General features: G+C 47.9%; 1 protein-coding gene across 2 annotated transcripts in view; it reads right to left on the reverse strand.

Moving 5' to 3' along the window:
- Positions 1-24,835, reverse strand: part of LOC311222849 (uncharacterized protein) — a 66,276-nt gene that overhangs the window by 13,752 nt on the left and 27,689 nt on the right. For both annotated transcript variants that reach the window (XM_084307484.1, XM_084307485.1), the window contains exons 2-4: positions 16,198-17,219; positions 5,600-5,651; positions 2,539-2,671 (exon numbers count right to left, since the gene is read on the reverse strand). In XM_084307484.1, the coding sequence (XP_084163610.1) occupies positions 2,539-2,671; positions 5,600-5,651; positions 16,198-17,219 (1,207 nt within the window). The remainder of the gene's footprint in view (positions 1-2,538; positions 2,672-5,599; positions 5,652-16,197; positions 17,220-24,835) is intronic.

Genomic DNA, 24,835 nt, shown 5'->3' on the forward strand with positions numbered 1-24,835 from the left:
AACGGAACGCGCTGTTCAATTAGAACATTATGCAAGGGCCGTGTCGCCCTCAGTCCAGCTCCAAACGACAGCATGTTTCAGCGCCCACCCGCACCATACTGAATCGCTTTCAGGATCTGACACTGAATGACCCATCTTCTGAGCAACTCTATTTGTATGATGCCAGCTCATGTAGCGTGGGCCAGCTCTGTCTGTTGTACCTTGTGTGTGCGTGTGTGTGTGTGTGTGTGTGTGTGTGTGTGTGTGTGTGTGTCTGTGTCCTGGAGACAGTTAAGATCCTGTTGCGAGACCTCCTGTACGACGAGGTGAATGCAACAACAGCGGCCCAATTACGCTGAACACGTAGGTTCAGCTAAGGGCCAAATTAAATCATTATCAGCTTGGTTGGACCCGACCCAAACACCCCTGTGCGGTACCCCTCAATCAGGGGGAGAGGGGTGCATACAGTGGCGGGGTGCAGGCGAAAGAGGAGAGAGGGAAAAGAAACAGGGAAGAGACACAGGAGGTGGTGTAGGAGCTGTAGGACTAGAGGTGGTGGTGTAGGAGTAACTGTACACTACTGTACATATGTATATTGAACATTTATTGTCTTGTTTACACTTGTTTAAGTACTTGACTTTCTATTTTATACTCATTATACTTTTTATAATTATCTATTTTTACCTAGCATACTCTCAGGAGCAAAACAGAAAGAAGCATTTCATACAAAAGTATCCTGTATTTCTGTATGACAACTAATAAAGAAACTTGAACTTGAACTACTTCACCCCCGGCCGAGTGGAACATGGAAAGCCACATTCTGCAAACTTTCCCCCACTGTACCAAAATTAACCGTGACTTCAAAACCGTTTTTGCGTACCGTTACACCCCTAGTATGTACAGTATGTCTGTGCTAAGGGCTAGAGGTGATAATTCAACATTATCAATTATGGTATTGTGATCGCATTGTGATGAAATTATGATATTGTTGTGATATAATTATGTCATCTCGATGAATGATCGCAACCTCATGTCAACAAAAAATGTTCTCTCAAGAAGAGATATTGGATATTTTATGATAATTAAAAACAGCAGTTTGGGTTTGACACCACACCTTACATCATCACACAGTTCACATAATGAACAGCAATTGGATTAGTTATCTTGTGATTTTGCATACTGTTCACATTTGTTCTAAATTATATCCGTGTGTGTGTGTCTCCCCACCTGTGTGTGTGTGTGTGCATCTCCCCACCTGTGTGTGTGTCTCCCCACCTGTGTATGTGTGTGTCTCCCCACCTGTGTGTGTGTGTGTGTGTCTCCCCACCTGTGTGTGTGTGTCTCCCCACCTGTGTGCGTGTGTGTCTCCCCACCTGTGTGCGTGTGTGTGTGTGTTTGTGCGCGTGTCTCCCCACCTGTGTGCGTGTGTGTGTGTCTCTCCACCTGTGTGTGTGCGTGGCTCCCCACCTGTGTGCGTGTCTCCCCACCTGTGTGTGTGTGTGCGTGTGTGTGTGTCTCTCCACCTGTGTGTGTGCGTGGCTCCCCACCTGTGTGCGTGTCTCCCCACCTGTGTGTGTGTGTGTCTCCCCACCTGTGTGTGTGTGTGTCTCCCCACCTGTGTGTGTGTGTGTCTCCCCACCTGTGTGTGTGTGTCTCCCCACCTGTGTGTGTGTGTGTCTCCCCACCTGTGTGTGTGTGTGTCTCCCCACCTGTGTGTGTGTGTGTGTGTCTCCCCACCTGTGTGTGTGTGTGTCTCCCCACCTGTGTGTGTGTGTGTCTCCCCACCTGTGTGTGTGTGTCTCCCCACCTGTGTGCGTGTCTCCCCACCTGTGTGTGTGTGTGTCTCCCCACCTGTGTGTGTGTGTGTCTCTCCACCTGTGTGTGTGTGTCTCCCCACCTGTGTGTGTGTGTGTCTCTCCACCTGTGTGTGTGTGTGTCTCCCCACCTGTGTGCGTGTGTGTGTGTCTCCCCACCTGTGTGTGTGTGTGTCTCTCCACCTGTGTGTGTGTGTGTCTCCCCACCTGTGTGCGTGTGTGTGTGTCTCCCCACCTGTGTGTGTGTGTGTCTCCCCACCTGTGTGCGTGTGTGTGTGTCTCCCCACCTGTGTGTGTGCGTGGCTCCCCACCTGTGTGTGTGCGTGGCTCCCCACCTGTGTGTGTGCGTGGCTCCCCACCTGTGTGTGTGCGTGGCTCCCCACCTGTGTGTGTGCGTGGCTCCCCACCTGTGTGTGTGCGTGGCTCCCCACCTGTGTGCGTGCGTGGCTCCCCACCTGTGTGTGTGTGTGTCTCCCCACCTGTGTGTGTGTGTGTCTCCCCACCTGTGTGTGTGCGTGGCTCCCCACCTGTGTGTGTGCGTGGCTCCCCACCTGTGTGTGTGCGTGGCTCCCCACCTGTGTGCGTGTCTCCCCACCTGTGTGTGTGTGTGTCTCCCCACCTGTGTGTGGCTCCCCTCCTGTGTGTGTGTCTCCCCACCTGTGTGTGTGCGTGTGTGTGTGTGTGTGTGCGTGCGTGTCTCCACACCTGTGTGTGTGTGTGTGCGTGCGTCTGTGTGTGTCCCCACCTGTGTGTGATGGAGTGCGGTGGTGGGAGATGTTGTTGGCCTGCTGTGTAGTCACCTCCAGGCCGGCCTGATTAGCAGCCACCAGCTGCAGCTCACTGACCTCGGCCCCGGTGGTCTGCGCTCCCTCTGGCACCTACAGCACAGCGCAGAGCCTGTCAGTTAACACTCTAACAGCTCCCGGGTTCAGAGGTCACACACGGGATTGTGTGTAGTAGTTCTTTCTTCCAACATGGCTGCCTGGAACCACTGGGAACCACTTGCAGGTAAAACAAATATTACTGTACCACTGTGACTTTTTTTAAATAAGTTGTAAATATTTGTATATTTCTCATACATCAACGTGTAGAAACCATAGTTTTGCACATAGCAATCGTTGTTTTTTCCAACATGGTGGGAAAATGGGCTTTCGAAACATTACACATTATTGATTCGATACCTCGGAAGAAGAACCATATAACTGTTTTAAAGTATTCAGAGGAACAATGTTTTCAAAAGATATTAAGTTATTATCTAAAGATGGTTAGTTTCATTCATGCTTAATGACAGTAGAGGGTGAGGCCTGCCTGGTGTACCACTTCCGCAACGGATTTGATTTCCGGGGTTGGCCTGATTGGCCACTAAGCCTACGTGACCCTACGCTAGCACGCCCCCCTTACCCCGCTTACGCCCGAGAGTCACACACCAGCTAGCGGCAGCCAGAGAGCCTTGCTACTACTAGCCGAGTGATGAATGAAGCTCTATCTGTTTCACCTAACAGCACTATTGCTCCGTGATCATAGCCATCCATCTCTAAAGCGAACCACTATTTGTAAAAGCCACAACCACGTTACCATATGTAATAATGTACATATTGTGTATACACCGTTAGAAGCTAACGGCGCTTAGCTTGGTAGCTATTGTTGTGCTAACGCCATACCACGACACCCAGCTTGTTAGCCAGCATGAATGCCCGATGTAGAAGGCATAGACGCAGGTCGCTTGTTGGCCGGCATGAGTGCCCGATTTGGGGTGGTTCTCTCCTCTTTGTGTGCCTTTGTCCTTGCGGGTGTTTTGCCGGGGGAGCTTGTGGACGCGACAATAGTGGTGGTTGTAGGGTGTTTGTGCTTGTAGCGCTAGTTAGCTCATAGCTACCCAGCTTGTTAGCCAGCATGAATACCCGATTTAAAATGGTTCTCTCCTCCTTGTATACCACTGTCCTCACAAGTATTCTGCCAGGGAACTTATGGACATGACAATAGTATTTATAAGGTGTTTGATCATTGTGTCGTTGTACATATTGTGTATACACCGTTGCGTTAGAAGCTAACGATAGCTGCGAGCTAACTAGGCTCTGTGGGGTGAGAGGAGGGGAGAGTCAGAGACAGTGGGGTGAGAGGAGGGGAGTCAGAGACGGTGGGGTGAGAGGAGGGGAGTCAGAGACAGTGGGGTGAGAGGAGGGGAGAGTCAGAGACGGTGGGGTGAGAGGAGGGGAGAGTCAGAGACAGTGGGGTGAGAGGAGGGGAGTCAGAGACAGTGGGGTGAGAGGAGGGGAGTCAGAGACAGTGGGGTGAGAGGAGGGGAGTCAGAGACGGTGGGGTGAGAGGAGGGGAGTCAGAGACAGTGGGGTGAGAGGAGGGGAGTCAGAGACAGTGGGGTGAGAGGAGGGGAGTCAGAGACAGTGGGGTGAGAGGAGGGGAGTCAGAGACGGTGGGGTGAGAGGAGGGGAGAGTCAGAGACAGTGGGGTGAGAGGAGGGGAGTCAGAGACGGTGGGGTGAGAGGAGGGGAGAGTCAGAGACAGTGGGTGAGAGGAGGAGAGAGTCAGAGACAGTGGGGTGAGAGGAGGGGAGTCAGAGACGGTGGGGTGAGAGGAGGGGAGAGTCAGAGACAGTGGGGTGAGAGGAGGGGAGTCAGAGACGGTGGGGTGAGAGGAGGGGAGAGTCAGAGACAGTGGGGTGAGAGGAGGGGAGTCAGAGACAGTGGGGTGAGAGGAGGGGAGTCAGAGACAGTGGGGTGAGAGGAGGGGAGTCAGAGACAGTGGGGTGAGAGGAGGGGAGTCAGAGACAGTGGGGTGAGAGGAGGGGAGAGTCAGAGACAGTGGGGTGAGAGGAGGGGAGTCAGAGACGGTGGGGTGAGAGGAGGGGAGTCAGAGACAGTGGGGTGAGAGGAGGGGAGTCAGAGACAGTGGGGTGAGAGGAGGAGAGAGTCAGAGACAGTGGGGTGAGAGGAGGAGAGAGTCAGAGACAGTGGGGTGAGAGGAGGGGAGTCAGAGACAGTGGGGTGAGAGGAGGGGAGAGTCAGAGACAGTGGGGTGAGAGGAGGGGAGTCAGAGACGGTGGGGTGAGAGGAGGAGAGTCAGAGACAGTGGGGTGAGAGGAGGGGAGTCAGAGACGGTGGGGTGAGAGGAGGGGAGTCAGAGACGGTGGGGTGAGAGGAGGGGAGTCAGAGACAGTGGGGTGAGAGGAGGAGAGTCAGAGACAGTGGGGTGAGAGGAGGGGAGTCAGAGACAGTGGGGTGAGAGGAGGGGAGTCAGAGACAGTGGGGTGAGAGGAGGGGAGTCAGAGACGGTGGGGTGAGAGGAGGGGAGAGTCAGAGACGGTGGGGTGAGAGGAGGGGAGAGTCAGAGACAGTGGGGTGAGAGGAGGGGAGTCAGAGACAGTGGGGTGAGAGGAGGGGAGAGTCAGAGACGGTGGGGTGAGAGGAGGGGAGTCAGAGACAGTGGGGTGAGAGGAGGGGAGTCAGAGACAGTGGGGTGAGAGGAGGGGAGTCAGAGACAGTGGGGTGAGAGGAGGGGAGAGTCAGAGACAGTGGGGTGAGAGGAGGGGAGTCAGAGACAGTGGGGTGAGAGGAGGGGAGTCAGAGACAGTGGGGTGAGAGGAGGGGAGTCAGAGACAGTGGGGTGAGAGGAGGGGAGTCGGAGACAGTGGGGTGAGAGGAGGGGAGTCAGAGACAGTGGGGTGAGAGGAGGAGAGTCAGAGACAGTGGGGTGAGAGGAGGGGAGTCAGAGACAGTGGGGTGAGAGGAGGGGAGTCAGAGACAGTGGGGTGAGAGGAGGGGAGTCAGAGACGGTGTTGCTGCGTTTACCTCAGAGTTGCTGGATGAGCAGGAACTGGCTCTTTTCGGACATAGTTTGGGTCTGGAAAACAAAACGAAACAAAATAGAATAGAATAGAATAGAATAGAAATCCTTTATTTATCCCGAAGGAAACCCCAAAAAAATGCAATGCAACATTTCAGTTAAAGGCCCGATCTGTGATCCAAACTTACTGTAAACAAATGGGTAGCCCCAGCACCAAAAATAGGAAATAAGAATGGAGAGGTTTTCATTCTCCTAGTTGGACTAACTGAGCTCTTGATACAAGGACTAACAGGTTGATATGGGTTTCTAATTGTATTTGCTGTATTCTGTGGTTGTAAAAGGTTTGTTTACGTAGGTAATACTTGTAAAGACTGGAGTCAAACAGAGCTACATTAACACTTTGAGTGCCAGCGACGAGATTTCTCGTTAGTTCAAACTTCATGCCAACCGTTGAGTGCCATCGTTTTTTTTTAATCATCGATTTCCATTCATTTTTCATCAATCTAGCCTCACGTTACCAGTGGGGGTCTGTCTGAACTCGAACATGGAAAATACCGCCCCCTATCGTCTCTCCGGATGGTACTGCACCTCTTTGGATTGGATTGAATGAAACGCATGGAGAAAAAAAAGTCCTGCTTCCACATTTTACTTGTCAGACAAGTAACCGGAGACGATCCAAGTAATCGCCCACCACCAGAACAGCGGAGAATGTGTGTTTCCAGTACCCAGCATTGGATCAATAAACGCGATCGATATTTGGAATGGCAATCAGGAATTGGAATAATCTTTTTGGAGAACATCTGATCTGAGGTAAGGAATCTATTTTACCAGTCTTGGGATAATCAGAGCTATTTTCACCTATATATCAGCGTGTGCCATGTGTGTATGTGTGTGTGTGCGATCAGGAAATAAGATAATCGATTTTTCAGCCCACTTCTATAGCGTGCATAAGTACACATAATACTATCGATAATCTAGCGTTTATTTGAAAATGATTCATAAATAGGCCGAAAAATGACAACATGTTTTGTGTATTCCCGAATATTCCAGTAAAGGGTGCTTATCACAGAATCTTTATTTTCTTCTTGAACGTTCAAAAAACGAGCGTTTTTCAAAATGGTATAAAACGGAAATTAACGATTAAAAAACAATCAGTTTCGACAATGTTGACTGCAAACAAGTCATTGATAAGCGACGGCCATAATTTAAGATATAGTTTATGCGTTCGCAAATATGAGAGCTCTGTCATTGAAGTGGGTGGTGGCACGCAACAGGGTTCCGGGGCACCGGAACCGTGGCACTGAAAGTGTTAAGAAAGTCACAATTAGCTTGTTTTCTGTCTACAGATCAAAGGAAAGCTGTGAATGTACCCCATTCTCATGTGGTCAGAAGAATTGTGGATCGGGCCTTCAAGAATGACTAACATATCTGGAAAAACCAACTTTCATGAATGCTCTCCCAATGTTGACGGCTTGGCGGTGTTTTCTTAAGAGTACGTACTTACTGTATTCCTTTCTCTGTTTGGAGTTTGACCAAAAATGTTTTACTCGTCCCACCACACAACAATGTTGGACTGGCTGTTTGACGTGGTCAGCTAACTGACTCGCTCCATACACACCCGCGGATATTCCGCTCTCAGAAACTCCAGGCTCTGATGTGGTCTTGGATGATCAAATGGGAAACACCACAACATTGCATACGCTTTAGGGCTAGACCAACCCATATGAGACCTCTGATATACTACTTCTTTATATATACAGAATAAATACACAATACATTTTTTTTTTTTTATATTACAGAAGAATACACAATACTACTTATTTTTTTATATACAGAATACACAATATGAAAAGTAAACATTTACTTGCACCTATCCCGATGAAGCATACATTTAACACATCTGCATAATTACCCACTTCCCACAAAAAAAAAATATATATATATATATATAAAAGAAAATAATAATAACACTAATAATAAAAAAAAAATAAAGGCTTAATCTTCAGGCTTAATCTTTTCATACAACAACCAAATCCACAGAGGGTAACAACACCACATATTACTCTAGTACACCTATAGTTAGGTACCAACAGTTCTGTGAACTCTTTTACATTAACTTGGGAACAATTGAAAGAAATATATAAATAATTTGGTCAGACTACCAAAAGGGCATGCAAGTTTCATGGTAGGGTAGTGGCACACTCCCTGGCTTCCTAATGACATGTGCTGTCTGTTCTTGCTAATTACACTTTCATTTTAATGAACGTGTTTCCAACCCCCCCACCCCCCCCCCCCCCAACCCCCTGAGTTACTGTTTACTATCGCAGCTGATGTAGAGAGCCTGTCTCGTTGAAATTTTGTCAAATAATCACAAAATCGCTAGAGGAAAGGTCATGGGTTCAACCGAATCAATAGATGTCTTCTTCTAAAGGCTATGAATCCATATATATCGGCTGATATTCACAGACATTATTAGCAAGGATCCCTGAAATTTGGTTATCAAAGAGTTGTGATAAAAATATTTTTTGGAGGCGGATTATTTTAGAGTTGAACAAGCTTTATTATAGCATACATATATTACTTATATATAAACTGCAAGCAAAAAAATTGTGCATGGTTTGGGTCTAAATCTGCATGGGACTTGCTGTAAAGAGGAGACTTGGTGTGGTTCCAATGAGTCCATTTTCATTTGGATATCTTGAGGTGAGAGGTCAAGAAACCTTTTTGAAAATGGCCATGCCCATTTCTCCCCCATTAACCCTTTCACTACCACACTACCAACGTGTTAACCCTTTCACTGCAACAATACAGAAGGTTAACCCTTTCACTGCCACACGGCAAAAAGGGTTAACCCTTTCACTACCACACTTCAGACAGTTCTGTATCGTTAGTGGCTTAGCTTGGCATCGCTACTGCACTATCTCGCGTACGTGCACGCGTACTGAATAAACCACAAATGTACCTCTAATACCAGTATTAGTCTGACCACACCCCTCATCAGCTTACCTTCATAAGCAGGTGTGTGGTCACCTGCTCTCCTCCTTCTCGCTTTCACCACAAGGAAGAGGTGCCTCGGTAGATCCCCACACTTGACACCATGATGGAAGAAATTGGATTAGGAACAGCTTGGGAAACAAGGATACGTTGACATCATATCTTTATTTTCTCTCACTATTTTCGAGAAAATACGGCGATATTGTCTTCGTACTGGAGTGTCTAGAAGATGATGATCATTCTAAAAACCCTCCACCGGTTTTCGTATTGGGAGCACGCCGCTGCATGCTTCTCAACTGCAGTTCTTTGCTGTGTTTGTTGGGGTGAAACCTGTCAGGCCACAGCTGAACTGTCGGACATGCCGCTGTTGTGAGGAGCGGTGCGTTCCAGGTTGGGTGAGTAGTGTTTGCTGGCGGGCTCCACTTGTCTGTTAGTGCTATGGGGGCTACTTGACAAAGTTTATGGAAACCGGCCCCAGGCTAGGGTCCTTTGTTTAGCCGCCTAGGCGACAGAAGGCCTTGGTCTGGCGACCATTATAGTTTTAACTAGTGGGCCGCGACCATTGACACTGGTGATCCCTGTGTGTTCTGGACGAGTGGATTCTCTCTGTCACCGTGTTAAGACCCCATCTTTCATATCCAAATGAGAGTATTCCTTCACGAGGGGATATGTGCATGTAATGTGCGATAGCGGCAGATTCATGTTCAAAGTCAGCTATACAGGCCAGTTGGTACTGTGCTGATTCCGCCGGACGTGGTAATGTCACCGTTGTGAAGCGGTGTTGACGTCTTGTTTTCTCTTTTCTCTTAAAAAGTGAGGAGGGGTTCAGAACGGCGGCCTGTCTGGGTGAGTGTTATGTCATTGTTTACATGTTCATAGCTTACGGTTAGCCGGTCAGTGGCCTGGCGCGGGGTAGCTTAGCTTCTCGCGCGCCGCCGGGAGCTCGCTTCTGATCGCGTGCGTCGTTAGATCGGCGTCTCGCGAGCGGAAGCAATAGCACCTGAACGGTTGGAGCAGCCGTTAGCTTGATGCTATTCTGTTGAACGTGCTTTGATTTTAACATGTTTTACACTCTTGACCACGACGTCATCCTTGACAGGGGATGTTCGTCGACCCTGCCTGAGCCTAGACGGGGATTGCGTCAACAAAGAGGACTGTAGCGACTGGTGGAGCGGCGACGCTGCCCGGATCGAACAACACAGGACGGCTGTGTTCTACGGTGTCTTGTGACTGCACTTCGCTGATCTGCGTTCCGGGTAGGTACGGGGTTGGCCAGACCTCATAACACGTCTTCTGGTTTTACTTTGCTAAATGTATTGTGAATAACGGTGTTTTTTCCCAAAACGTGTGTTGTTGCAATGCATTTGGGATACGTTGCGGGTTGTGTGTGAGCTGTTTTTGTCACTGGCAGTTAGCTTCTCCGTGCAGATCGTGATGTATTGATCTGGTTGTTGTGTGAGAAACATCATGGTGTTTATGTGTACCGTGTACTCACTACTAAGGCAACTAACCTATGAAGCTATGCTTGGTGACAAGTGAGTAAAAGAATGTTCTTTCTCAGACTGTAATGACAATGAACAGTGAGTTCACACATTAACAGGTTTTCCTGTTTTAACTGGCCGTATTGAGGGTAAAATAGGAGGATTGTGTTTTTCCCCCCCGGTTCCCTGGGGACTTTATCACCTCCTATCAGACATGTTGTGCATTAATTGTGTCTTTTGTGTGGTAGGGATACGATGTAACTCTTAGCTTGATTGCTGAGGTTGTGCTAAATCTGCTGGAGAAACTTATTTCCTAAAGGGAAATTGGTTTGGTTGCTGTCATGTGTGCTTAGCAAGGCCTGTGGTCGATACTAATCAAGAATGATGTATTCTCTCATTGTGAAAAAAACGGCGTTCCTCTGTTGAGTGTTTTTGCCATTTTTTGTAGGTGATGATGGGTTGTGTGTGTCATGTGACCTACAACTGGGTTGTACTGGCCACAGAAGCACATGTGTATGTTGGACCGGGGTTCTTAGAGCCTTCTCTATTCTGTGTTTTTCCTTAGTAAAAATCAGATAGCAGGTTAGCTCATGCGCTGTGTGGAGCTGTGAAACGCTTCATAGAGCTGACTATGACTGTGTCATATTCTCTTTTTGTCGTTACGTCGTATCATGGGTGTGGGGTCGTAAAGGGGTGAACTGGTAACCTTTCCTCTCCCCATTGTTCTGTCGGTCAGGGGTACACCCCCTGTCCTTCAAGGTTCCCGTCACGTGGCGGTTCGGCACGTTACGGGGGGGGGGGGGGGGGGGGGGGGAGGGAGTTCCTGGTCCCACGGCCTGGTATATTGGGCGTGTGCACCGCAGGAATTCCCCCGCCATAGAGTACGTCACCGTGCGCGTCTCTGTTGGTAGGACTTCCGTGTGCTGTTCAGGTCCATGTGATGGATCTGTTTTCAGGGGGGGTGGTCAGGGCTCCTCCTCACCAAGCGCCTATTCAGGCCTTCTGTGAGTTCGGACTCCTTCTTCCATGTGAGGAAGCCTCCATCAGAGTACAGAGCCTTCCTCCTCAGATTGTCAAAGTGAGTGGACCCTCTAGAAGGGTCCTTTTCTATTGTATGTATATTCGATTCAATTCGTTTATTGAGTGTGTATGGGTTCAGTGCCTCTTCCCCGGAGGCCCTAAAACCAGTTTTTTACATGGCTCGAGGTGCAATATATTCTTTTCAATCTGTACAGCTCGCGTGGGAAGTCTCTCTGGGGATCCCCGTCTCTTTCCTATGGGAGGGTGGTGGGATGTAAAAATGTGAACATTTTTTACCCCGGCTGTGTAGACTGGGATACATACTGTTGATGCTTCCTTCTTTCTATTCCAGAAGTGTTGGAGTTAGGGAGTGTCACACCCCTCTTGTCGTTCCCCTGGGCGCCTTGGGGATTCAATGACAGGTCTAAATAGCCTGTTCATTGATGGGGGTGTGTCCCGACGCAGGTATAGTGCTAGCTCGCTGTAAACAGGCGATTGACTGGCACGCCTTGGTTGCTTGTGGTTGAAACAGCGTTTTTATAAAGCAACTGAGATGGGGGTTTTTCCTCTTCCGGCGACCACATCCCATGACCTGGGTGGGTTGTCGACGGATTCTCGTTCATGTCTGGGGGATGATGACGGGATGGATCTGAACATATGTAGTGGGGTCTCACGCCCTTGGGGTGGGCCACCAGGCGCGGTTCGTCCGAACGTCTGGGTGGCGCCTTCTTTTCATGTTAAGATCAACACGCATATCTGCCCTTCTCCTGGAGTAGGCATGTCGGCGTGGTTAGGGCACGGGACTGGTTCTGGTCACGCTGGTCCAGATCAGTTGAACCCGTTGTCCGCCGGGGATGCAGATCTGCTGTTCTGGTACCCTGAGGGACTTGGGCTTTTTTCAGGGGGAAAAATGCCAGGTCGGTCTGGGTGTCACAGGGTTAAGCGCTATGGAGACCCTGGTTGGGTATGTTTTTACTCAGCACTGTCGTCATGGCTTACAGCCATGCCATTCTGTACGCTCTCGATCTCGTCGGATCTCGGCCGCTACACAGGTTGGTCCTGGTTAGTACTTGGTTGGGAGACCGCCGGGGAATACCAGGTACGGTGTGCTTAGGGGCTGGTTCTCCATTATTTTTCGCTCCTCTCTCACGCATGGCGAAGAGGGGCCTGTGGGGGGTTTTTTTTGACCTCCTCTGGTGACCCTGTGCTTCCCGTACCGCCAGGCCCGGTCCGAAGTGATGTTTGCGACCCGTAGGCCTGGGTTAACCCTTTTTGGAAACTGAAACACTTGTACTGCGGTATAGCCGGTGTATACCCGCAGGTGTGTTTTGGAGTTTTTTCTTGAGGGGTTATAGGAACAACCACCGCATTGGGTAACACCGAGGTGGTTGATTCCCTGGTGTGTTGGAGCAGTGTCAACTCCCGGGTTCACCGTTTGAGGGTGCCCCTGCACGTTCATGACGTCTGCCAATCGTGTCAGCCTTCTCTGCCTCGACCCCTCTGGGTGGGGGTTGTTAAATGGAGGCTTGGTCATGCAACACCGCCAGCTTACGCTCCTTCCGCCGGGGCGGCTGTGTTCAGCTGTCCCCTCTGGCGCCTGTCTCGTCCGCAGTCTCCAGGCTAGGGTTAACAGCCTGTTGCCTGGTTTTTCCCCGGTGCGCTGCCTGCTTCCGTTGGTTAACCTTTTTTGTGTGCTTACGGCCATGCTGACTGCCTATTCTGCAGGGTCAGTGTGCCAGGCGGTGTACTATTGGGGGGACGGGGCCCGCTCGGCTTACGGCCATACCGACCTGAACACGCCCGATCTCGTCCGATCTCGGAAGCTGGGCAGGTTCTGGCCTGGTTGGTTCCGCCTGGGAATACCAGGTGCAGTAACTGAGGGGCCTTTGTCCGAATACGCTGGCGATGTGGGGGGCGGGGCACTACGTGCCCACCTGGTGGGGTCTTGATGCTGGCATCATGGACTTCTCCGGGCCCCCATTCTAGGGAGTCCAGTCCTTTTGGTGGGTCTGGGTCTTCCTTCGTGCTCCGCTGCTACGGCCTTGCCACGGGGTTGGGTTTGCCCTTGACCCCGTGATTCTGGGGGCAGTAACGAGGTTGTTCCTCCGTTCGTTCCCGGGTGGCATGCGGGTTGTGCGTGTGTGTAGTCGTGGGGTCAAGCCACGGTCTGCTCACCCTGTGCGTTGAGTTGCTTGAGTGCCTCTTCGCACGGTCGGGTCCGTCGCCCTCCCGTGACGTCCCTAATAGGGGGGCTACCCTCCATTAGGGGGGGTCGGGGGGGCTCGGCCCTCCCTGTTCTGATGGTTTTGGGGGGCTGTCAGCGGGGTGTATTTGTCAGCCAAGTGGCTCCGCTTGGCCTCCCTTGTGCAGTAGCGATGCCAAGCTAAGCCACTAACGATACAGAACGTTAGGTTATGACTATAACCAAGTTCTGTTAGTTAGGGGCGATGCTTGGCATCGGACGGCCGCTGCAGCCCTTGTCCTCACCTTGTGGTGAAAGCTTGGGAAGGAGGAGAGCAGGTGACCACACACCTGCTTATGAAGGTAAGCTGATGAGGGGTGTGGTCAGACTAATACTGGTATTAGAGGTACATTTGTGGTTTATTCAGTACGCGTGCACGTACGCGAGATAGTGCAGTAGCGATGCCAAGCATCGCCCCTAACTAACAGAACTTGGTTATAGTCATAACCTAACGTTAAAGTGTGGTAGTGAAAGGGTTAAAGCATTTAGCTGGACTTTTGGAGCGATATCTACCCCCTTCGTCAGTAAAGCTGACCTGACATGGCTGGTGTTTATGGATTCCCCCAGATATCTAGTTTCATATTATGATACTACTCTCTTTGTGCTAATGTAAAAAAGGCAGTAAAAGACGGCTATATTCAACCGGCGGGATATTGGTAACATACACGCCAATACCCATGTATTGGTGATAATAAGCCATGATATCAGCAGACAGATATACTGTATTGGTGATAATAAGCCATGATATCAGCAGACAGATATACTGTATTGGTGATAATAAGCCATGATATCAGCAGACAGATATACTGTATTGGTGATAATAAGCCATGATATCAGCAGACAGATATACTGTATTGGTGATAATAAGCCATGATATCAGCAGACTGATATATAATGTATTGGTTTGTCTCTAAACAAAGCTTTAAAATCTTGATTTTGGCATCAACATTCACTGTATTCAGTCTAAACAATGATAATGAACACTGCTGTAACCTCACAATGCCTATAATACACACATAATCGTCATCAACAAAAACAAATATACTTATACTAATATAAACTAACAAATTATACTTATACTACTTATACAAATAGTCAATTATTACGTCACACTGTGCCAACTAGAGTGTAAGTGACCGCAAGCATCTGGAGTCATGCACATCACTATTTGGGCCAGTATTGTAACCCGGAGACGACGTCAGTACAGATAGTATTACAGACTCCCAAACAGAACTGCCCCTTGGGACCAACAGAGGGAACAACTTGTAAATGACACCTTTTGATGTGTGGGGGGGGGGGGGGGGGTACCTGAGGACCAAAATGATCGTAATCTGTACGGAACTCAAGAGGACACATTGACTTTCGCCGTCCCCTCGTTGTCCCCTTTCTTTCTGTTCCGGTCACTTTCATACGGCGGGCCGCTCAAGGTGCCGTACCTTGAGCGTCTCTCTCTCTCTCTCTCTCTCTCTCTCTCTCTCTCTCTCTCTCTCTCTCTCTCTCTCTATGGTGACTGAGAGTGTAGCCACATCAAGGCAGCCGTGTGGTTAGAGCCGAGAACCCAACCATCCACTCAGGGACACCACACCGTTCAAGGCCTGGCACCTCCAGCTGAGACAACACAACACACTGGTAGGTGTGTGTGTGTGTGTGTGTGTGTGTGTGTGTGTGTGTGTGTGTGTGTGTGTGTGTGTGTGTGTGTGTGTGTGTGTGTGTGTGTGTTAGGGCTGTCCCCGAAGCCTGTTTTTGGGATTCAAACTTCGTCAGGGTTTTTCGAACCTTCGTTTTAAATTTTTTTTTAAAATCTATTTTTTTTAATAAATATCCTCGAACTAAATCCTCAATTTGAATAAAGTCATTAATCTGATTAAATTAGTATTTTAAATTTTTTTTTTATTAAATCTACTTTCTTTAATGAATATAACTCATCAGTTAAAAAAAAATTATAATAATAATAATATTTCTTTTTTTTTTATTATAAAAAAAAAATTGGGGGCGGTTGAGTGGCGCAGTGGGCAAGGCGCTCGCCACTAACGCAGGAGATGCTGGGTTCGAGCCCAGCTCTCGGTGTTGCTTCCGGCTTGGCCGGCCGTCATACTAACACAATTGGCAGTGTTAGGGGTGGGAAAGCCGGTGGGTGGGGATTGGACGTTGTGGACAGCGACTCCTACAGGTCGGTTGGTGTGCCTGTAGGAGTCAGCAGAATCAGGAAGTATCGGGGGCAGCGTGAGCCTCCCACACGTTACTCCTCGCCACTGAGAGATCGCGCTGTTCAGGTGAAAATATGCGACGGCTGCCTCCTCGTGTACCGGAGGGGACACGTGATGCAAGGCTTGGTCCTCACTGCAGCCGACCAGTGGGAGGCATAGTCTAGCAACGTTCGAGACAGGGGAGGGGAGAATTGAAGGGAGAATTGGCGAGGCGAAAATTGGGATGAGAGAAAAATAGAAAATAAGGAGAAAAAGTGGATAAAAAAAAGAAAAAAAAATAATTTGAATGTTGATTTAGAATTCGAATGCCAACGTATCGAACGAAGGTCCGAACGTTCAAACGTTTGGGCTCAGCCCTAGTGTGTGTGTGTGTGTGTGTGTATGTGTGTGTGTGTGTGTACGTACTCCCAGTAACTAAACCATTTGCATTCATGGGAGAATTGAGAAAGACCAGTCTTGCCAGCTCTCATGGGGGGGGGGGGGGGACTGTTGCGGATCACACCTCGTTTGTGGTTTATAATTGAGAAAACACTGCGGAGAATAACCTTCTTTGATTACGAAACCCCACCCAGTGATGCAGCATGATGACACATCACCGAAAACGATCTTACTACTCGGCTGTTACCTGTTGCTTTCTAATCTGGCAAGCTTGCAGTTACCTGAAAATGATGCAGAGGGCGCTAGTGAGTATCATAGCGAAGAAGGCTGCACCGCTCACAGCAGCCAGGAGAGAGTCTACCTTGCTGGCCGTGGGGGCGTAGGAGTGGCGGTCTCCTCCCGGCTCCGTGCGGTTGTGGTAGTGAAAGAGCAAGGCAAAGCCCCGGCCCCAGTGGGTGGTGGTGATGAGCTCCATGATGACCTCCACCATCTCCTGGTTGGAGCCGAATATCAGCTGGCTGCTGGGAGGCCGGTTGGAGCCGCAGAAGCGAGAGGAGAAGGTGATGAGGTCAGAGATGTAGAGGACGTCGTGGGGGCAGGCGTCCAGCATCGACTGCTGGGTCTCGGGGCTGACCGCCGGGGAGTCGGTGGGGAACGGCGGAAGCGGGGTGATCTCCTCCACGTCCAAGCCAGGGTTAGGGTTAGGGTGGAGGCCAGGGTTAGAGTGGAAGCCAGGGTAGAGATCTCCCCTGTTCAGAGGGGAGGAGACGGAGTTGACGGCCTCGTCTCCCGGAGGCTGAGCTCCAGGGATGAGGACGAGAGAGGGGGGAGGAGGTGGAGAGGTCAGGTTGGCGGTGGCGGTGGCGTCTGCCGATCTTTTGGCCGAGTTGGAGACCCTGGCGATCTCCATCTTCGTGGACTGTTCCTGGACCACAACTTGCTTGGCCCGGTCATTTTGGGAGGACTGTGGAACCTTCAAGACGACGTCTCCCTCGCTCCGAGGGGCGGGGCCTTTAGCCGACGACGAGTTCTCGTCCACGCTCGGACCACCAGCCGTGAAGCCGGCCCCCTCTTCGTCGCCCTCGTCCTCCTCAAAGTCAGAGATGGCGGCGTACTGCGCGGCGGAGTCGTGGCTCTCGAACACGTCAAAGTCAAATATCTCCAGGACGAGTTGGTGATCGACAGGCACAAAGAACTGCCAGACGCAGTGCGTGCCCGAGGAGTAGTTGTAGGGGAAGCCGGGGGACAGGATGAGGCCCTGGACGTCCACCACGTCCACCTTGGCACCACAGTCAAAGTACACCTGCAAGAGACATGGCATGAGGTTCAGTTCAGTTAAGTTCAGTTGTTTTTTTATTTCGGGTTTTGGACACATAACAATGGTCATTCCATAAATCGACAAAGTTTTACCAGCTGCTATTGCAGCCTTGTCCAATTGTCTGAAAGGGGCTATAGGGAGAAGGGGAGCATGTGTATGTTCCCCGGGTTCCATGTTCCCTGCTTTGATTGATTGATTGATTGAACATTTTAGACCACCAGCCCTGATTCCAAACTTTTTTCCATTTACATACATACATAGTACATACATATAGTACACATTACAGTATAGTACCTGCAGTATATATAGTACATAAGCGTATACAACACATATATAATGTGATATGAGATATATAGTACATGATATAATATAATAGTATATAGTGTAAATATAGTTTAATATAATATACAAATTAATTATAATATGATTATATAATGTAATATGATATAACATACAATACAGTATAATCATGTATTTTCTTTATTAATATGCAATTAAAGCTCTTCTTCCCTTCTGTACCTATCAAAATAGATTTTTTTTGTCTAGATTTGAATTGATTTATGTTTTCACAATATTTGTGTTCATCCTCTAGAGCCCATTCCACATGTTAGTCTCATACTTGTTAGACTTCAGCATGGGCATTGTTGTGGTCAACTTTAAAAGAAGATCAACTGGCATGAGTCGTGTTATTAGATAATGACTAGGCTTAGTGTTTACAAAAATCTCCTCATCTGCACCAACCAAGACTCCCTTTCAGCAAATAATACACTCGAGTTGCGTTCAAGGTCTCAGAAGAGCTGAACTATTCAACCCCGCTGTTCTGCCAGTATATCAAAGCCTGTGTGCCTTCACTCTCTCTCTGCCTGCTTGGGTAACCCTGGGGAGGGTATTTCTTCAGCCATGCTGGCTATAATTCTTCCCAGGTGTGTGGGGATGCAGGGGGACCTGGCAACCTAAGCAGAGGCAGATGTGTGGCTCGGCCAAAAGGGAGCTCAGGACCAGACCTTTGTAGGGGGCTTGTGTGTTTATGAGCTTTCCTGTTGGCCCTGGTTCTGGACTGTGGGAATGACCCAGACTGGCCGCCGCACCACCAGACAGGTAACGAACCAGCACCCCCCCCCCCCCCCCCCAGGCGACACTAGTACTCTGGAGTGGACTAGGAGCATGTTTTTTGAAAAGCAGTTGAGACTGGAAGGGGGGGGGAAGCAGAGAGGGGAAGTTTATGGAGCCAGACAGGCACTTTGATTGCTACATGGCCCATCTCTCTCCCCATGTGCATGCATTTATCAAAGGCATTCCTCAAGACAGTTTATTTCAAAGTTGCAAAATCTAGATGTGCTTCTTCTCAATCACGAAGCGGAGGAGAGGACTGCTCACTTGGCCCCCGGTTCCCCCCACAGTCAAACTCAAATCCCCCTCTCTGTGATGCTGATACAGCTGGCAGCCTGGCAGTCAGCGGCACAACATCCTCATATAGACGCAGGGGAGGTCATCGAGGGCATGGAGGGCAGCATGACTTACATCCGTGTGGAAAGTAAGTGTGCGTGTGCATAGTGTGTGTGCAAGCATCGCCAGGAGGGTGATGAATTCTTCTAAATTAGGGATGCATACTAATTACATACATGCGATACTATGCTAAAATACTATCGGTGCCGGAGAATTTGCCCGATACTAAAATTCAATACCGAGAGACACGTCTAACGTGTCAGAAATCAAAAAAAAGCGACTTGTTCTAGCTGCATTTATTTATATCTGTTGATCTTTGTCCAATGACCCCAAAATTACGGTGCAAGTCTATACTGTTCATTGAAAGTAATGCATCAGATCGTTACTCCGTATTAATGGATCAGATCGGTACTCAGTAGGGGTGTAAATATTTGACCCCACAATGATTCGATTACGATTCTTCAGGCAACGATTCAATGCATCATGAAATCTCTTCATTTGACCACGATTCGATGCGAATTTTCAAATCGATGCAGTTGAATCGTCACCTTAGGATCGATGCATTGCGATGCATTGTTACACCCCTAGTACTCAGTATTGGCTGATACCCAAAGCCCACGTATCGGTATCAGAACTGAAAAAGTCCCTAGTAGGAATTGAGTGGTATTCAAGATTTAGAAAGATTTATAAATGTCTTATCAATTTAATTTCACTCCAATTGCAGCCAAGTTTAAAGTAAGATCCTAATCGCAGCCTCAGTGTCTTGATATAATGATAATATAGTACACAAACCTGCTGAGTGATTGACCAATTCATCTGTCTGGCCAATTAATCGGCAGACATGTAACATTTTGAAATAATCTGCATCGGCTGATAACCGTGTCCACATGGCCAATTAACACAACATTTAGCCCCACCCCCTTGTGTCAATCTCAAGCGTCAACTGATTGCAAAAAGATTTATTTTTTTATTTTCAATCAATTTATTTTGTTCGATACATTTATTGATTTAAAATAATAAGTAGAGAAAATCTATTAAAGAAAAGGAGACATTTTTTGTGTCCCATTTGTTAATATTAAATTGTTGATTTTTTATCAGATGCAAAAGGTTATCATTATATCGGCCACGCTGCTCTCTCAATATCGGTATTGGCATCGGCCAGTGAAAACCCCATATCGGTCGACCACTAGCAGTTAATATGAAACAACCCCCTGACCTCTTTAAATTACACCAGCAATTTATGCAGTGTGTGGTCAACCCTTTGACACCATGATAAGAGCTGGTTTCATATTAAATCTAGACAGCGCCGCGGTATCATGAAACTAGCAGAGCTGTCCTCGACTAAATCAATTCTTAGTTGACTATTGGTCATAGATTTAGTCAACTAATCAATTACTTGATTTAATTGACTAAATCTGTGAAATTGTGTTTGCCACATGCGGTCGTACAGAAGGACCTCTTTAAATTTAGCGCTTACCAGAGATGTTCTGATGACTTTTCAGAAAATAACTGATTCAGCATGGAAAATAAAATGCATTAAAATCCACTCATTGACTAACAGTGTTTCTCAAAGTGTGGGGCGCGCCCCCCAGGGGGGGCGCAGAGGCATGACAGGGGGAGCCTTGAGATTAAAAACAAACACATTTTATTTTTTATTTTTTTGGATTACAGAAAATTATCACTAAAGTGCTATCTGTTGCAGCTGCACTGTTCTCCATGAAAATACCATATTTGGATAAGTTTGACCATTTCTCAAAATCTGAAAATCATTATTTAATAAAACACAGAAAAGGATCACCAGGTTACTGTGGATAAAAAAAAACTTTACAGACAACATTGAGACAAAGCTTCCTGACACATCTCCATCCAAACTCTTGGAAGAACTCATTGAAATCTCATCTGATACCACCTGGAGAGCTAGTTTCAGAGTGTGGTGCTGAGTACCAAGTATCTCATGATGCAGCAGTTAAGGTGTTGATACCATTCAGCACCACATATGTGTGAAGCTGGCTTTTCATCCATGACAGCTCTGAAAACAAAATATAGGGCCAAGTTGAGCCTTGAGGATGACATGCGTGTTGCCTTGTCAAAGACCGACAGCAATAAAGACTGTTTGCTTATTTCCTATGTTCGCTTTGTACATTTCCAGTCACTGAGTGAAGATCTGCTGTTTTGCAAATATGTCAAAAACAGAGCGACAGCTGATGAGCTCTTCAAAATTATTGACAGTTACCTGACAGAACATGGACTGAAATGGGAGAACTGTGTGGGCTTTTGCTCTGACGGTGCGCAGGCCATGGCAGGGAAAAGGAGGGGGCTACAGGCGCTCATCAAGGGGGTCTCGCCAAACGCGCAATGGACGCACTGTAAATTCACAGAGAGGCGCCAGCGTCAAGACCGCTTACCCCTGAGCTGAATGAGGTTTTGACAGAAGTTATAAACGTGGTAAATTTCATCAAAACCCGACCCCTGAAAGCGCGCCTGTTCTCTGCGCTGTGTGAGGAGATGGGAGCTGACCATTCTGCAGTGCTGTTTCACAGCGAGGCAAGGTGGCTCTCGCGAGGGAAGGTGTTGTCAATTTGAAAGGTCACGATATTGGTGTTATTTCAATAAATTTAAACATGGCCCATTTCATGACTATTTTGTTGGGGCGAGGGGGGGCCCAAAATATTTTGGTCCGCCAAAGGGGGGCCTGACAGAAAAAGTTTGAGAAGCACTGGACTAACAAAGTCTTGGTCGACTAAGACCAAACCAACCAATTAATCGCTCAATCGACTACGAGGGTGCAGACCTGGGATCCGTACCTAGCTTGCCTGGATGGGGGCTATAGATATTGCTCCAAATTTAAAAATCTGAGTTGCAGAATTGGCATGGCCACTGGCATGCAGTACAAAGATGTTATTTTTACTTTTTGAAAATTATTCTATATCTGCCTATTTCGGCATACTGTGGTCTTGCATAAATAATGGCTGTAAAACTGAGACTCTTGTGGATCCAACTGCATTCATGCGTGATGATGTGAGTACTCACACTAATAATAATAATACACTTTATTTGTATAGCACCTTTCATACAAAATGTGCAGCTCAAAGTGCTTCACAACAGAAAAAAGATAGGCATCAGACATAACAATCACAGTTTTTCACATTAGGACACAGCAGCTCTTTCAATGTGAGTTCTAAACTTGTTGTTCTAAACTTGAACTCACTGTGCATAAATGACCTAATTTGTGCCTATAGGTTCATGTGACGTACGTGGGTTGGTCATTATCATTATTACTGTATTAAGAGACCATGTGAACATCAGATTGTATCATGAGTTGGGTTATGTTGTTCTTGGTGGTGTGATGTGTCATCTTTAACGCTGCTTTCTCTCTTCTTCCCAGAGACCACTCATCCTCCTGATTGAGCTGATTGCACCTGCTTGATTACACCTGTGGGCAGTTAGTTGGATGGGTGGATATAAGCTGGAAGATCACACACACACGAGGCGCCTCATTGTGTCACTGGCTGGTGATCACGGTGTCGAAGGTTGCCTGTGGTTGCCACTGCGGTGGACCTGTGTTTCATTTGCCCTTGTTGTAGTGTATTTGGCCTTGTCTCCATAACTGTATGAGACTGTGTGTTCGTCCTATTCACACTGGTAGGTATCTGAGCTAGCGTTGCTACCAGGTAACGTATAGAGACATATATATAGATTGGCCTCTGTGTTAATTGACACATTCATGGGGGAGCATATCTATATTATTGGCCTTATCATTTAATCCCTAGTGTTGTCTGTTTGTCCATTTATATCTTTCTTGTTTGTTCTCCCCTTACCCTTTTCCCTCTGTGTGATCTAGGGTTGAAATCCCCTAATAACATCCCCTTTTCCCCTTTGGGGAACAGGCCGTGGGTTGGAAGCCCCACACCTAATAAATACCATTTACCATCTGAAAACGTCTTTGTTTACTATCTGCCTACCCGGGACTGTTTTGAGAAGCATTTTTCCACTGAGGGGGTTGTTTTTTGCTCATGTAACACCTGCCCAGATTACTATCTTGTATGGTCAATAGACCTCTGTACATGACAGTTCATCAAAGCACCACGAACCTTTACACACCCAAAATAGACTGGGGCCAATAGGAGAGTGTATGTTTGTCTGGATACATTGTCAATGAGGCAGATATTCTGAGCAATATTCAGAAAATAAAAGTGCTCGCCAAACAACTTTTTTTCATTTTATATTTTTAATATATTTTTTGGGGCTTTCTGTATTTTTCACCCATCCCAATTTAGTCGTTATGCCAATTCCCTTCCTGGTCGCACATTGCCCCATTGTCGGCCTGGGGAGGGTGTAGAACTACTGCCTCCTCTGATACATGTGGAGTCGCCAGCCGCTTCTTTTCACCCGACAGTGAGGAGTTTCACTGGGGGAACGTAACGCTGGGGGTTCCCGCTATTTCCCCCAGATCCACTCCCTGCTGAACAGGCGCCCGACCTGACCAGTAGGAGTCGCAGTTTACAACGACCAGGACACGTACGTACCCCACTGGCTTCCCACCCGCTAACACTGCCAATTGTGTTAGTAGGGACGACTGACCAAGCCGGAGGTACCGCTGACAGCTGGATTCGGTCCCAGTGTATCTGCGGTGGTAGGCGAGTGCTTAGTCCACTGCGCTACCCAGCCGCACCCCTAAAATACATTTTCTTGGAGAAATATCCATGTCAATAGTTCCAAATTCCACAGTATGAACATTTCACAAGAGTTATTCAATATTTTAATAGCTTTATGTGGTCTTTTGGAGTGGTTTTCAAGGGGTCACAAATATAATGCAGCAAATCTGTGTAACAAACTAATAGTATCTATCAAGGGGTTTATCCTTCAAATAACTTCTTTTACACATAACTGAGCTCGGGGGAGTGGCCATCATATAGTGGCCTTAATAACGTTCCATACCCTTACGGACTCTAAACCTTACATATTTGAATAGGTGCAAATCAAAACACAATGTTAATTGCACATTTATTGACTGCAACAGATTGACATAGCGCTACAGTAATGCTTCATCTCAAATTAATCTTCAGGTTTCCAGCTTTTAGATGGAACACTTATATATGGTAAATGGCTGCTTTTTTATATAGGGCTTTTATCCAAAGCACTTTACAATTTGTTACTCACACACCGACATGCAAGGTGACAACCTTCTCATCGGGAGCAATTAGGGGTTAACTGTCTTGCTCAAGGACACATCGACATGCTGCCCGGGAATCGAACCGGGAACCTCCGGATTGCCAGACGACTGCTCTACCTCCCGAGCCACTGTCGCCTAATGGCACCTAATGTTGACACACACACACACACACACACACACACACACACACACACACACACACACACACACACACACACACACACACACACACACACACACACACACACACACACACACACACACACACACACACACACACACACACACACACACACACACACACACACACACACACACACACACACACACACACACACACACACACACACACACACACACACACACACACACACACACACACACACACACACACACACACACACACACACACACACACACACACACACACATAACCTGGGCATAATAGTTCTCAGAGGGTTACGAAATAACCTGGGAATTACAACATTACAGCATAGAGCCAATTCTCCAGTTCCCTTGCTTTCCAAGAAAAGTGATTATAAAGAATGGGTCGCTTTCCAAGAAGAGTGATTGTAATGTCATGTAAGCTACATTACCAGTACAGTATGTGCCGGGCCCGTACATGTGGGTCCTGTAAGGTACATGTGGGTCCTGTAAGGTACATATTGGTGCTGCCTGTAAGGTACATGTGGGTCCTGTAGGTACATGTGGGTCCTGTAGGTACATGTTGGTGCTGTAAGGTACATGTGGGTCCTGTAAGGTACATGTGGGTCCTGTAAGGTACATATTGGTGCTGCCTGTAAGGTACATGTGGGTCCTGTAGGTACATGTGGGTCCTGTAAGGTACATGTTGGTGCTGTAAGGTACATGTGGGTCCTGTATGTACATGTTGGTGCTGTAAGGTACATGTGGGTCCTGTAGGTACATGTGGGTCCTGTAAGGTACATGTGGGTGCTGTAAGGTACATGTTGGTGCTGTAAGG

This window comes from Notolepis coatsorum, assembly GCF_963971535.1.
Source record: "Notolepis coatsorum genome assembly, chromosome: 2".
NCBI lineage: Eukaryota > Metazoa > Chordata > Actinopteri > Aulopiformes > Paralepididae > Notolepis > Notolepis coatsorum.